Genomic DNA, 16,240 nt, shown 5'->3' with positions numbered 1-16,240 from the left:
CGACTTGCACCCTGCGTCTTTTTTTACTCTTTTTTTTTTTTTTTTTTAACAGCTGTGGCGGGGACAGACGGCTGCAAGTGCACACTCCCACACACACACAGATACACAGACTACTGATTGTTTGCACTCCGGCTCAGTGGTGGACACGTCCTACACTTATGCACAGACATGTTGTAAAAGAGAATCATACTAACTAGACTCGCTCTCAAACACACACACACACACACACACACACACACACACACACACACACACACACACACACACACACACACACACACACACACACACGAGGAATTAGGATTCCGTCACATCCTCTTCCACACTGAAACCTCAACAATCAGGTTATTAGAGATAAACCGGGAGCTCGGTGAGCAGCAGCACACATACAGATCCCCATAATTCAATTAGCCCATTGTAGACAATTGAGCAGCCTTTTGCTGTATTATGTAATAAACTGGCTGTTCATGTCATCCAATACAGCAGAGACTGATCTTTTAGTTTTTTGAAGTGAATGAAAGAGAATTTCTAGCTGGTCTCACATCAATATGCCTGGCGTGTGATGTGATATCTCTAGACAGTTATCCAGTTTTTTTCTTCTACAATCGGCCAAATAACCAGCCTGTGGATTGATTTTTTATTTATTTTTTTGGGTGGGGGTGGTCAGGGAGGAGTGGAAGGGTCCCATCCAGAACGACTGTTGTTGATTCCTCGAACCACTTATTTAAATGTTTCCTAAAAACGAGGGACATTGTTGAAACGCCAAATCAAACCGTTTATTCTCATGGTGAATACTTATATAGGATGTCATCAGTCACCGTTTCTGGAAGCAGAGTCGTCATTTGCCACAGAAAGCTTAACTACCATCAGGTATCTGAGATGCAAGTTTCTGACCTGGATCTCCTCTGAAATCAATACCAGGTTTTGTAGTTCACAGAAACCCCTTTTTCACATCTGACCGTGTGTTTTCTTCTCGCACTCGGAGGTTTCCACTCCGCTTTAACAGGCAACACAAAAGCATCGGCCTTAAAAATAGCTTTGGTGTTTTGCTTTTTTGTCATCTGTCTTTCTTCACAACCTGCCTGGAGTGTTTTGATGTTTTGCGATGGTTTTGATGTTAAATCTCTCTCTTCTGAACCTGTTTTCTTTTTCAATCTTCTGCCTTCAACGAGACTTTCAGTGAGTGATTTATAATAAAAAAATTAAAAAGGAAGACAATGACGTTGTTTTGCCTGACCCAACAGCTTTCCTTTCAACAGAGCAACGCAGGTGTGCACTAATAACTGACACTTGCTTTTAATGAGCTGCTTTTTTTCGCGCCATTAAATCAAGGTGTTTTTTTTGGGGGGGGGGGACTGACAGGTGTATCTGTGAGGGTGTGCACGTAAACACTCAGAGGCACACATATAAGACAATACTGTCTTTATCTGGGGAGTCTGTTCTCCACCGGGACAGTTATTGATGGTGGGAACGAGGCTATAAAACAAAGAGATTTAATCACTTTTATACAGATCCAAGGACAATGGTAGAGAGAATGCAAACCTCCGCAGTGTGTGTGTGTGTGTGTGTTCCCTTGTTTCCTCCAAATATGCTATCTGTGTGTATACAAAAGTGTACATCAAGTTGGTGAAATCATTCTGAACTTCCAAGTCTGTAGTGCATGTGTGTGTGTGTGTGTGTCTGTGTGTGTGTGTGAATGGTAGGGATGACTGTGCATATTTTTGTCAGTGTAGTGATCATCCTAGAGACACTTTTAATCCAAGGGGTGTGTTTTTGTCACTCATGGAAGCTGGCCTGTGTGTGTGTGTGTGTGTGTGTGTGTGTGTGTGTGTGTGTGTGTGTGTGTGTGTGTGTGTGTGTGTGTGTGTGTGTGTGTGTGTGTGTGTGTGTGTGTGCGCGCGCGGGGGAAAAGTATGGGTGTGTGATTAAGGGGGGTGATATAGTGAAAGCGACAGACTGTACAGATGTTCAATAAATGGGCTAAAACAGGCAGGGAGGACATCATTCATCCACACACTCACACTCACACACACGCACACACACACACACACACACACACACACACACACACACACACACAAACGGACGCAGACAAACGACATATACTTAACATGTAGACACACACACACACAATAGTCTTATTGTGCACACGGATAAAACAAACGTTACCTATAGAGATAACATAATCCTTACACACACCTTTACACCGGCAGCTCACGCTGCTAATTATGTAATGAAGCAGAGTTAATTAACAGAACAGAGCTGAGTCTGGATTAGTGCAAAAGGGTGTGTTGGATTCTCTCTCTTTCTGTGTGTGTGTGTGTGTGTGTGTGTGTGTGTGTGTAAAGCTTGAGTGAGACGTTCAAAAACATAATGACTCTTCCCCTCGATATTTCCAGGGAACATGAACTATCTGTTTTTTTGTGTGTGTGTGTGTGTGTGTGTGGGGGAGAGAGAGAGAGAGAGAGAGAGAGAGAGAGAGAGAGAGAGAACAAGGTCAAACAACACATCGCCCATCGTCCCATATTGTGAGTTAAATAACCAATATTGCCGTCCCTGCTATTCTTGTCATTCTCCACAATAGGACATGAAGGAGTGGGAAGAGGGTTCAGGGGATATTTCCTGGCACTCACACTGCACAGTGATCCATTATCATAATGTTGCCCCATTCATCTTTTCCACTTGTTTTTCTTTTTTTCCTGTTGCGATCAACACCTCCTTCCTTCACCATCATTTTCAGCTTCACCTGTCAGCATGAAGCTCTTCATTCCTTCCCGTCCTCCATTTGCCTCTTCTTTCCTCCCATCCATCTCCCTCCCTTTTCTACAACTTATTTTTCTTTTTCCGTGTCCATCATGTCATCATCCTCTTTCTCTACCCAACTATTTGCTTCCTTTTATTTCCCCGCTCCGATGCGTTACCTTGATTTCCTCTACTTTCTCCACACCTTCTCTCATCCATCCCGACACCCAGACTCTCGTTTCATAGTCTGTTTTTGCATGAATGTTTAATCTGGCAATCAGAGATCCTCATGTATATTTTAAATAATGCTTGTAACTGTGGTAGCACATCCCCTGGTTCTTCAATTTTCACGAATTCTCGATGGTGGCTGCTGCAGTTCGCCTAACAACTCAGTTCTTGTATATAACTGCACCAGAGGACACAGTGTAAGAAACCTGGGGAAACTTAATGCAAGTGGTAATTATACAATGAGGAAATCCAAATGAATGACTTATAAAATAGAGATAATTAAGTCTGTCCCCCTGTCTTTCCGTCCCAGGTGGTGTGTGCATCGCCCAGTCCTTGAAGATCCCCAGGGAGCCCAGGCCCGGGGAGTTTGACAAGATCATCAGACGCCTGCTGGAGACCTCCAACGCCAGGGCCGTCATCATGTTCGCTAACGAGGACGACATACGGTGCGCGCGACACACTCAAACAGGCCTTCATTATACTAATATACATTATACATGATAGCCTCATGCCACTTTCAGTTAAAAGCAATGATGGCTAACTGATTTCAAACTTCCACAAAACCTTTAATTCTCTACTACTTTCCTCAAACAGACGGGTTCTGGATGCGGCAAAAAGGAACAACCAAACGGGTCACTTCCTGTGGGTGGGCTCCGACAGCTGGGGGTCAAAGATCTCACCTGTCATTGGCCAGGAGAGAGTGGCGGAGGGTGCCATCACTATCCTTCCCAAACGGGCATCTGTGGATGGTAAGAGTCACACAACGACGCCATCCCCTTACGGCATCACACATACAGTCAGAAGTAGATGGTGGGTGATGTCATCAAAGGTGCCGAAACTTTGTGACAAATGAAAGGAAGCTGTGTTTGTATGTTCTCAGTTTAATGGATCGAATTGAGGCGACCGGGGGAGAGACCGGAAACCCAAAGTGAAAAACAGACATCTTCTCTGACTCTTGATCCCCGCGGATAACACGTTTTTGCCATTAGGCCGGGGAGGATAGCCTCATTTGCTCCCTGTCAGAGCGCCCTATTAGATAATTGACTCCTGGAGGGACAGAAACGGCGACGAGATATAAACCGAAAGTGAGGGAACGAGAGCCTATGTAGAGGTTTAAATGAATCAAAGTCAGCGTTGGCTGGTCGACCAGAGGGAAACGCCATGTGGGGTCTTCAGGATAGACGGAGGAGTTGTGGTTGAGACAGAACCGGCGCAGGATTAATGAAGAGTGTAGAGACCCCAGTTAACCATTTATTAGGTGCACCTGACAGTCTGATGCAATATAATCCAGTAACCATGCAATAGATTCTACCTTTGTGAAACTAAAAAATGCTCAGTTTGAGTCAGAAAATCCAACTCTAAGGCCTTTTTGTTTTGGTCAAATTCTCTTTACATCATCTTTGGACTTATATGTACAAAATCACCAAATCATAAGTCCTATGTTCATTTTATTATTATTTTTTGCATGGAATAAGGAAACCAGCCCTTGCTTCTTGTGTTTGTGCTAAGCTAAGCTAAGCTAGCCATCTTCCGGCTCCAGCGTCAATGCACTGCATTTCCACCAACTGTCACACTATTTAACAAACAAGAAAGAACATATTCTCTTGTAATACATGAGACCTTCAAGAAGCTCACATTACCACAAACGCAGCAATGTGTCTGTGATAACAATGAGAAGCGTGTGATTTCCAGAAGCGCTACCCGTCGGGCTGCATGGGGAGCGAACCCACTGTTCCCAGCGGTCTAAGTAGCAATTGAGCTACAGCGGGTGCACACAGGACCAATTTCCCCGACAGCAGCGGTGATTAATCACGTCAGCTCTTGTCACCTTTAACAGTGAGTCTGGCTGTCCAAGTCGGCATGATAGTCCCCCGGTGATTTACTCATCCTCCACGGTTTGTTTCACGTGTGCCGCGTAGCCCTGAGCTACATTCCCAGCGCTGTTTTTTTGTATTAGTTAAGTATAAATGCTTCTTTGCAGTCTTCTCGGGTCATACCTGATGGAGCAATAAATAACTGCTGTATCCGCCACACCGCTGATGATGCCAATGAGGGTCATAAAGCAATATGTCTACAGAGACTTTTTCTAAACTATCTTTTCCTCACAGACAACAAACCCAACAAGCCGTTTTCCCACTAAATTACAGTCTGAACAAACTTATACAAGTATGAGGAGTGTTTTTGTCTACTCTGTTCCTCTCGTCTCCCGCCCATCTCTTTATCTCAGCCTGCCAACCTCTGACAGGTATTTCCATTCCTGTGAGTGGAGAAATATGTTCTTCCCTGTTTCTCTCCTCCTCTCTGCTTATTAAATTGGACAAGTAACCAATGTAGAGTCTGAAAGCTAAGTCAAAAATGTTTGCTCTCCCTGCACTCGGCTTCATTATTTGATAGAGGCTCCTATACCGGATGGCTCCGCAGAAATTACATTTCATACTTGAGATCCATAGGCTATTCATAACATATTCCTTTGTGAGTCAAATCATATTACACATATTTCTTTTCTTCAGTACAGACAGGCTCAGTGGAAATGCAGCACTTAACCCCTTAAATACCAGTTTCCTCCACGTTACACCAGTAAACAAGAGCTCGGTGTCGGGAATCAACTTAATGCGATCAGAACGTTGCTGGTTCAACCCTCTTCATGGGCAGGCGGATGGATTCAGTATAGTTTCAAACAGGATAAAAAAATCAAATCCCCTCTTCACCTGAGCTTTTTAAACTTTTACCGTGTGTCTGTCTTTTCCAGCGTTTGACCGGTATTTCCGAAGCCGCTCGCTGTCCAACAACAGAAGGAATGTTTGGTTTGCCGAATTCTGGGAGGAAAACTTCAACTGCAAGCTGGGCATGCACGGTAAACGGCCTGGCAGCCTGAAGAAATGCACAGGTAATACACTACTAACATTGTTTGCAGCACATATAGTATATTAGCTGGGCTCAGATTGCTCCACAGTGCAGACGCACAACTGAAGTCACCAGAGAAACAGTCTATAGTCTGCCTGTTTCAATCAGACCAGATTTACCACATCACCGTGAGTTATCTGTTAACAGAGACAAGCAAAGGGGCTTTAATTAGTGTCTGTCTAGCATCTGCTGGCTCTAATAAGTGCCAGAGATCACGGCTCACACTGGCTGTTAGGCTCCAAAGGGCAATGCGGCTCAATAAGAGCAACTGTTAGTGTACTCGAAGCTCAAAGGAAAAGTAAATAATTGTTGCAGCCTTTGCTTGTAAATGTGGTAATTTAGTCTCTCTCTCACACTCTCTCTCTCTCGCTCCCTCCCTCCCCCACTCTCTCTCTCTGTAGAGTATATATTTCTGTTGTAATAGGCGCTGTCATTGTGTACAGATGTGGTTCGACCTGGCAAAGGCCTGCAGGTGGTTATTTCACACGAGGCCGAGCACTGTAACTGATGTGTTACCCTGTGTGTGCTGTGTGTACATGATCTAGACGGCGGCTCCGTCTGCACGTTCAAAGTACCGATAGCTACTACTGACAACACATAAAACACACTAACACAAGTCTCCCTGGTTTAGCGCGTGTATGACGTCACGCTGCTGTGATTGTGAGTCCATGTACGTGTGCCGTAGTGAGTATTCCCCCGGCTGACACCCGCCCATTAGTTCACATAATATGGTTTGTTAGGGCTGTGACTCCCATTGACCATCTATTACGAGCGGTGGCATCTGTGTACATGGGCGTGTATGTGTCGAGGGCCCTGGCCCGTAGTCATGCGACAGAGTCCATTAATTCCAAGTGCCGGGGGTTCGCGACCCCCAAATCATCAGCACGGAAGCCAATCAGCAGCCTGCTGCTCAAGGTCGCCACGGTAACACAGCGTGATGGGAGGATGTGGGGAATTAAAATCTGTTGTCATAACGTCAGTGGTGCCGTTGTGGGCAGTGTAAAAACGTGATGTTTGGTTTAGTTCAACTCTGATCGGACCTCAATGCCAAACAGGCATTGAATCCTTGTCAATTGATTGGCTCTGATGCTGAATGAGTGCGTCCGTTTTTCATCTGTCTGGCTTGAGCTCAAGCTTTCTTTCACTGCACAACTTCACTTTCTCAAAAAAAAAAAACTTTGGTTTTATTTAAATATACTCAGTATTCTGTGGAAAGTAAAAATGTATTTACCACTTTTGCTTCTGGACATCCGTTTTGTCCAATCCACAAAACACAATGTCATAATTGAATGTATTGCACAAAAAAAAAGGGAAACTGAGTGTAGTAAAAGTTTTTTTTTTTTTTCCTCAAGCATGGCTGATGTGCTCCTAAGCACATCAGCCATGAAAAATCAGATGCCGGGATAAAACTGTGTGTTGAAAGCGTGCAGTCAGGTAAAACGGATGCCTGAGGGAGGCTGACTGAAGCAGACACCAGATCGCAGATAAGCCTGCATACACACCTCCTGCACGTGCTCACAAACACTTCCATGCCCGGTGGCTGCAGATAGAAATCGCAATTGAAATCACATGCTCTATGTTAATTACAGCGACACTTTGTCACCTGATTCTCAAGTCCCAGACGCAGGTGTATTATAGGATCTAACAGACACACGCATGTCCTTTTTAATAGATCCACTAACCTGAACTGTACACAGAATACTCCGTTAAATAAAATTTTAACTGAGCCACCTCTTCCAGACCACAAGTCCGTGTCGGCCTGTAATAATAATCCCACGCTCTGCAAGAGAAATTCACTGCCCCTCATAGAAAATGAATGTGTGAAAGCATCTCCGTCTGACTCCGACTGATCTCTTAAATCAGGGGTCGCCGGCTGACGGACTCCCGTCCAAATCCACTCAGAAAAAGTAGGGCCGTCTGAGTCCTATGTAGGTGGCCGTATAGAGAGAATGACGCAGAGCGAGACAAGAAATATGACGTTATCAAACATCAGGAAAGACGATATCGAAGACCGAGTGGAGAGAAGAGTGTGTTTATTCTTCCTGCAACAAGCTTAACGAGGCCGGTGTGTCTCTTCTGCTCTCAGTCTGTTGCGGCTGTCAGAAAGTGGCCATTTAAAAGTCCATTAGGAACCTTAACACAGACATTAACCTGCAGCACTCCGAGGTAAACACGATGATCTTCAAGTGAACACTATATGTTTATTGCGTATGTTTGTCCAGCATAGAAATTGTGTTTTTGCCAGTTTGTTAATTATCTGGACCCCAGAAGGAGACACACATATCCCACATCCCTACCTGGTCTCATCAGTGGATCTATTACACCGGTGAATAGCATCGGTTATGACAGGCGCTATAAGCCTCAGGTACACACAGAGGAATTAAAGCAGGAAACAAGGTTGTAACGCTGTTGGCAGTTGTTATCTTTTTTCTTCTCCTGTATGGGTTGTGACTCGTGCCACTCCCAAGGGAATCACATTGTTATTTTATCTTCCTTTCCCTCGGTTGTTGTGATCTTTCTTTACTTTGTTGACTGTCAATCTGAAGTCAACTCTCTCTCCGTCTGACTTTCTCTCACCCCGTCTCTCACTATTTTCCACTTCTTGCTGTTCTTCCAGAGGCGAGGTACAGTATTAATAAACCGTTGCATGAATATAGTCAAAAACAAAAATATGGAAACAAAACAGGATATCTCTCTCCCGTTGTTGCAAGCTTAGTCAAATGCTCTTCACACGGTCATAAAAACTAATTTGCCGCATCATTTTTTTTATGTTTCACTGTAAACGCGGCGAACAAAAGCTCCGATCTGTGAGCGGAGCGGACTTTTACATCGGTGCTTATTTAAATAGTGGTGATGCGAGGGCTCTTTGCAAACCTATTTGTAATAATGTAGATGTTATGGCTCGCGCTGCTTATTGTGGGTGAATGTAGCGTTGCATGCTGGGTTTAATGGGTCCAATAACACTCAGTCAGAGGTCTCCTCACCCGGTTTAATGAGGGGAAACACATGGTGCTGATGCAGGCGGGGGGACGGCGATGCAGGATTGTGTCGTGCACACAAATTCAGGGAAAAACAATGTATGTTAATTGGTGCCAATTTGGTACACAGTATAGCACATTTAGTCTTTATTCCATACCACGTGGCAGAAATGGATATCTCCCATCCAGGTGAGAATGACACTGTGAAGAGTGCAAACACTGGGAGATAATCCTCTCATAATAGTGAAAGCTCCTTGTTCCACGTTCCCCCGATTAGCGAGATTACCACCAGGACGTAGTCCCCGTCGCAGCTGCCTAATGAAGGCCACGCTGTGACTTCCATCCCACTTAATGGGCAAACACGGAAGATTACCAAATGGTTTACATTCCCCTCGTTTGATATGAAATATTAATGCATTACAGAGTGTTGCGTGGTGATAGCTTGATACCTTTCCGATTCCTCCCTCGCTTCCGAAGAGGCGAAGTCTTCATCCGACACCGGCGATGTGTGTACGGATGGGCCCGCGTGAGATTGACGCCACGGCGCGAGGAGTTAATTAGATCCCGACTTAGCCCAGCGTGCGTAAACACATGCTCGCACGCCGCAAATAGACCGCGTCTTAACGAGGTCGATGGGGAAGGAGAGTTATTAGGCTCGCAGGCTGGGTAAACTGCTCCCTCCTCTGTGGGAAAAAAAGGCCCCGGGGCCGAGCCGACTCGGAGACGAACACAGATGGAGACAGACAATTAGGGGAAAGACGCGGCACGGACGGACAGATCGCAGGGCGACGGACGCGTTTAATGACTTTGCGCGGCGTTCGCTTCAAGTAGGTGAGATGAAGCGTCTGTTAGCCGCAGTGAGGTGATCCTTCATCCTCCGCTCGTAGCGACTCTGTGAGCTTGTGTGTGACTGATTGATGAGATGTACGTCTGGGCTCCGTATCACGCGTGTCATGTGTGCCTTGATTGCATAGAGAAACGTAATCTGTGTGGATGCCGGACTGCTTGTTGCAGTTAGAGGTAGCGCCGTGTGGTCGGAAGCATCAGTGTTGAGACGCCCATCTATCACTGTCACACACACACACACACACACACACAGACACAGGGGACCCTCTGTTCACCGTGGCCGTGTCACACCCAAAATCTCACCTGCAAATGGACACAAACCCCCCCAAATTTACCCGAGTAAACAAAAAGCTCCGGGCCGTAAAACATCAATCTTGCTAAATCAGCACACAAATTAAAGTGGTATTAATTACTTTTCTTTCTTTTTGTTTGGCCGCTCGAGTGCACTCGAACGAGACATCGACTTAATGGCGAAATGTGTTGGCAAACAGTTGCCCGTTTACAAATCCAGATGACAACATTAACAATCATTTGGAGCCTGGTTTCTAAACACTTAGTGGATCTAAGTCCGATATTCCCTCTCTCATGAGGCCCGTTTTCATCTCCGCTAACTAGGAAAAAGATCTGCCCCTCAAGCTGCTAAATGTTGCGTTGGTTTCACAATGCTGGGTAGCTAGCGTTTTTTGCTGAAAAAACATGGTGGTAAACCAAGGGTTCATGATCCTGAGTGACCCCTATATGCTACATATGATTAGTTGACCCTTTGGTGACCTAAAATGTCGATGCTTTGTGTTACATTTAATTTGTTTTACATAAGCAACAGCATTGTTATTGGAGATCAGATATGTCATCATTAATGTTGTGTTCTTGTGTACACTGTTTCATGTCCCTGACAACATTTCTAGATACCCTAGCCAATTTTCCACCAGCTCCGTGTCATGGCAGTGTTATTGGTGCCCGCCACTCCAAGCTCATTTGCCAGTTGTATAGTATCATGTCACTAAACACAGGTTGTCCGTTTATTCCTGCTCTGGTTGGGACTGCTCGTGCTCCTCGCCCTGTTGGACTCCGTTTTAGCAACGTTGCCACTTTCTGTCTTTGAAATATATAGATTTTTTTCCAATTTCATTTCTTGCATGCCGGCGTAGCACTAAAGCATGATTGAAGGGGTCTTCTTGTCCTAATGAATAAAAATTAAATCCAACACAGCAGACACTGAATTATAATGATTCAATGCAAAAATGTGTGTTTTGGTCACACACACACACACACACACACACACACACACACACACACACACACACACACACACACACACACACACACACACACACACACACACAGCGATAGGTGGTTGCAGGTTAGAGAGAACAAGTGTTGCTCTACTAATGTGATTTTACGGTTCGTCCTCTCTTCAACAATACCTATTTTCTCAGCCGCCTACCTCCCCCTCCTCCCCCGCTCTTCCTCCCTCCCTCCCCTCTCGCTTAGTCCATTCGCTTACCTTCTATTTATTATCTCTCTTCTGTTTAGTTTCCCATCCTTCTGTTTTCTTTCTTTTCTCCCTCTGCCTTCACTGGTTTTCGTTCCATCTCCTGTGTGCGTGTATCTGCTTGTTCTAGGGAGACGGGGAGCCGGTGGACATAAAACACACATTCCCTCGGCGACACCAAACCGAAATCCTTGTTTATTTGTTGTTGTGTGTGTGTGTGAAGGCTGTGGCGGAAAGAGATTAAGAGAGGGATGGACTGACAAAAGGAAATTAAAAAAAGTTGAAGGCAGAGGGAGAGAGCGGGAGAGCGCTTGTGAGCATAGCCGAGTGGTGCCAGGAGAGTGATTCAGCATAATATGAATAATGACTAATGAATAATTTATATTAGCTGTACTATCAGCAGTAATATATATCAGTAATAATGTAGAGATGTAATATATATTAGCCACATACGTCTATGGCGTCGTGTTCTGCAGTGAATTGCTTTTTTGTCACTTTTGTCGCAGCAGTCAGACGGACAGAATGTCTTATAGGACGGAGATGAGAACGCAGGATATGAAGGCACAAACACAGATCCAGTATATTACCACATAGTCACCAAGAGAGTTAGGGAGTGTGTTAGCCATCGCAGGGAACTCTGGGTTATTGCAGATCTTGTGTTTGCAGTTTTGCCATCATTTTGATCATTAATATTGACATTATCACTGATTATTACCCTCATTTAACTCCTGCTCAACTATAGATTCAACTCCAAAGAATATGGTTTAAGTAGTTAACTGTCTGCTTCCTCCTAATTAAGTACTTCATGCCACAATTGTGTGTTCACAAGCCATTCTTTGATCTGACCGGAATAACATGCACATGTTACCAAAATATGACTATTATAATGACATTTTATTTTTGTTTATTAAACGTCCATTAAGTAGTTACATCATAATATCAGCCTTTCAACCAAGTCCTTCCACCCAGCTTCTCTGTATTTTGTCTGCAGCAACATTTCTGTGAATTGATGCTTGACTTCTTGACAGATCCCCCCCCCCCCCCCCCCCCCACACACACACACACACATTTTATTGACCAGACTTCCACACACGCACACTCTCCATCTGAATGATATTAAAATTATATTTGGCATTGATCTCTGATTCTACAGGCACGCAGAAAACCCAGGCACCAATTAAGGAACAAGTGGATACACACACACACACACACACACACACACACACACACACACACACACACACACACACACACACACACACACACACACACATTCACACAAACAGACTCAAATCTAATGACTGGTATTTGCAGCGGTGTATCGACACGACCCTTGGCTTCGCTGCACTCTTGTCAAGTCCTGTAGAGCAGAATCCCCGTCTGAGTCTCATTTCCTGTTCTCTCCTATTGATTATTCATTTCTTTCTGGGCAGATTAGCCCCGAGGCTAGCTCCGAGCCGGCTAAGTATGTTTTATAAGAAGAGAACTCTGCACGTGTGTTGATGTAAGTGTGATCTTCTTAGGGGTCACGTTTTTCCTGCTTCATGGTACAACATGGAAGAACCGAATTAAAAGAAAACAATTTCATGATTGTCTAATTATTTCTGAATTATGATGCATGTGTAGGCTGCGTTTCTCCACCCTGTCATCTCCCTGACGTGTTTGAGACATGATGAGATATTCATTCCCCCTTATGATAAACGAGAGGAAAGCTAATTAAGCAACCTTTATGGAAATGTATTCATCGCCATCGGAATTGGGTTTTGCATTATCCCGATGTTTATAAATAAAAATGTCCACTTAATTATTACAAAATTTGTCTCATCTGCATCTAAAAAAGGAGGGAAAGCGTGAATATGTGAGCGGGTCTGAGAAAACGGAGAGGGGGGGGGGGGAATGTGTTCAGCGACCGGAGGGAATTGAATATATGTTCCTAATTGATGTTTAATTAAAGAGCTTGTCCAAATCATTAGTCTGTCTGTCATCCGTGGTGCCATCAATCACTGTGTGTAAAAACCTGGCCGGCACGCCGGTCCATGAAGGCATCCATCACGGCACTTAGCCAGTCAGCATTCCTGCGTCCAGTTTGAACACACGTTCACACGGGAGAAGCAAACAAACAGTCATTTGAAGCCTCGAGGAGTTACAGGTTTGATCCCCAGCCGCAAGAGTCGAAGGAGACTTGAGCAAGGCACTTATCTTACAGTGGCAAACACTATCGGATTGGTTTTAATGGTTTGATTATGAAAAGATTTGTCCCTGGGAGAGATCCATTCAGATGGATGGATAATTGAGAGTGATAAATAACCGTTCTGTTCTCCTGAACATTTTGTCCGCTTTAAAGTCGAATCAATGAGACGGGGACTTTGTTCATGCGCTCAAGATTCACATTCTTGTGATGAACTCCCACAACCAACACTTGAAAGCCGTTTGCCTCAAGCTATTTCTTTTTTACTACTTTCATACAACACAGTCCTGAAACATTAGCTGGAAGTCAGACTGACAACTGTTGCATGTTGATGAACACATTAAACGTGTAAGAAAAAGATGCATTTGTTCCTCGTATTTAAACATTATTGCCTAATAACCAATTCCATGTGTTTACTTCATCTGGCGGTTAGCACATTAATATACGTATTATTTTGCCACACTGACAGTTTGATTATTTTAGCAGAAGCAAATTACCACAACAACCTTTCGTTTCAATTTACGCACGACAGTTGATGAGAATTATTTCTCCAAGTTATTCCATCGTCAAACATCTGTCACACGAACAGTTGCTAAATTCCATCTAATGGGCGTCCTGTGGCTTAAAAGCCACATAATGACGAAGAAAAACAGTTTTGATTTAAAGAGTTTCCTTTAGGGGGTGGGAATATGAATCCGTTGTCCTTGTTTGTCTTCAGGACATTAGACGAAGCTATATTACAGCTCCTGCATTGATGGTGAAGTATGAGGTTAGATGGTTCAAGTGGTATCTCGTGTAGTTTAAGAGATATTTGAAGAGGACCGTTTCAAAATGCGTGCGGGTATCAATTTTGCATAATGATGAAAAAGTGCCACTGCGTCCTCATCTTCAAAGATTTCTTTCAAAGCACGGGGCCGTATCTTCTGTAATCTAAAGACTTTTAAAGGTTAATCACTGGCTGCGACCACGCCATTTGGAACAGCAGGTGTCACGATCTTCAAACGGCGGATTATCTCAATTTCAAACAAAACTTTCATCATGAAATCCACTTTTGAACAGGGTCTCCGCCATGCCTGTGGCTTTTATTACACAGAACTAAGACGAGCAAACGCCTTTTTTTCATACTGAGATGATCTACCTCACCGAGGTTTAAGTTAGCCGGTTTTTATTTATTTTATATGAAACTCAAAAGTTACTTTTCAGCTGTAGTTCTGCCTCCAAGAATTATTTTAGTTATCAATGCAAAGCCATCCTCACCAAGCAGCCTGTGGTCTCCCATGTCATTAACGCCGAGCAGAAAGGCTGGATTTAATGCCGAAGTCTGTTTGGGTGGGAAATGAAACAGAGTTGAATGTCAAACAGGGTTACACACAAACACCTCTCTGTGTCTGAATCTCCACCTCCGTCACAACCTGCGTCCTTATCTCCTTCACGTTTGTCTCGTTTTTACACACAGGTGCTAAAAAACACCTATTAAAGACTCAGTTATGTCTTCATTTTCCACCACATGTGCAGAGGAGATGAATATGTTTGTGGCCACTTCATTGATGTAACTGTCTGCAGACAAATCCAATAAAAGCTCTACAGCATTGTGCCCACACACACACATACCCACACACACACACACCCCCGTTGCTCCGCTTACAACACCTGACGCAATCCCAGGAAACAGCGACGGCAGTGCCTTCCGAGTTAGCACCACTCCAAACAGCAGCAGTCCTCTAACTCGTCTCAAGGCGGGATTGCGTTTTCTTGCGATATGCTGATTAATGATGCACCGCGTCGTCTCACATCGACTTTTTTTTCCGCGGCGTGGAGGGTTTCTCATTATCTCGACACGCGTTCATCTGGAGTGTAACACATTGTTGTGCTCCTTTTTTTTTTTTTTTTTCTCTCTCTGAATGAACGTGCACACGCACGGAGGGCTTGTTGAGAAAGACGCACGGCGCCGTTATGTAATGGGGTCAGAAATCTGGTTTGGGATAATGAGAGCAATCAGTAATCTGATATTTATGGGCCGGTTTTTAAAAGGTCAAGACAAACTCTTCCATCAATATTCCTCTTGTGATGTCCTCATTCTGCAGCGACGAGAAGAGAAACGTTGGCCACAGTCTGATTTAGAGTTGCCCTTAATTGGCCGAGTTCTGGTCTGTCTTTTAAACCCTCATCTCTTTCTCTTTGGCAAGATGTGAATAATGTTAGGTAATGATTGTTTGGGGATTTGGGAGCCTACATGTGTTCAAATGGGTTTGTTGCTAGTTGTATTCAAACGTCACTTTAGTGCTGAAATGTAAAGGTGTGTGGCAGCGAGAGTGTTCCCTAATTAACGTCTCGTTTCACTTTATCCATCGACTATTTGCATAATTAGGTTTGTAATTATGAAAGGACATTAGGCAGCCAGCTCGAGGGCCTTTTGTTGATTAGTGAGCGATGCAGATATGTTCCAAAATGGCAGACTCTTATTATATATTGCTTTCTCGTTTACGTGGCACAAACGACCGATGGAATGCGTCGTTATCCTTGAAGTTGCTTTCGAGATCGCAGCCCTTTGACTCCGCTCTGCGCTCTGGGAGCAATGCGGGAGACGATGCGCATAATGAGCCAACGTTGATGTGTGTGAGTTTTGTCAATGATGCCATAAGCATATAAAGGGAGTTGTCTCTCCTGTGTGAGTGTTGGTATTAGAAGTCAAAGAGTCCCAGTAGAGAAAGAAATACAACTAATACACTGATAGCACATCAAAGCCACACATAAATACTTATTATTATTTGAATTCCAGTGCCAAAAGGTACAATCATTACTCCGATACGTTATCGTCATGATTAGAGGATCACGTTTCACTGTTGAATGGATTTCTTAGTT

At 44.1% G+C, this 16,240-nt stretch overlaps 1 protein-coding gene across 3 annotated transcripts in view; it reads left to right on the top strand.

The window, feature by feature from the left end:
• grm8a (glutamate receptor, metabotropic 8a) overlaps window positions 1-16,240 on the top strand; it is a 170,113-nt gene that overhangs the window by 115,307 nt on the left and 38,566 nt on the right. For all 3 annotated transcript variants that reach the window (XM_084038412.1, XM_084038411.1, XM_084038413.1), the window contains exons 4-6: window positions 3,281-3,416; window positions 3,565-3,719; window positions 5,720-5,857. In XM_084038412.1, the coding sequence (XP_083894538.1) occupies window positions 3,281-3,416; window positions 3,565-3,719; window positions 5,720-5,857 (429 nt within the window). The remainder of the gene's footprint in view (window positions 1-3,280; window positions 3,417-3,564; window positions 3,720-5,719; window positions 5,858-16,240) is intronic.

This window comes from Eutrigla gurnardus (assembly GCF_963514095.1).
Source record: "Eutrigla gurnardus genome assembly, chromosome: 21".
Lineage (NCBI taxonomy): Eukaryota > Metazoa > Chordata > Actinopteri > Perciformes > Triglidae > Eutrigla > Eutrigla gurnardus.
This window is presented reverse-complemented; position numbering and strand designations above follow the sequence as displayed.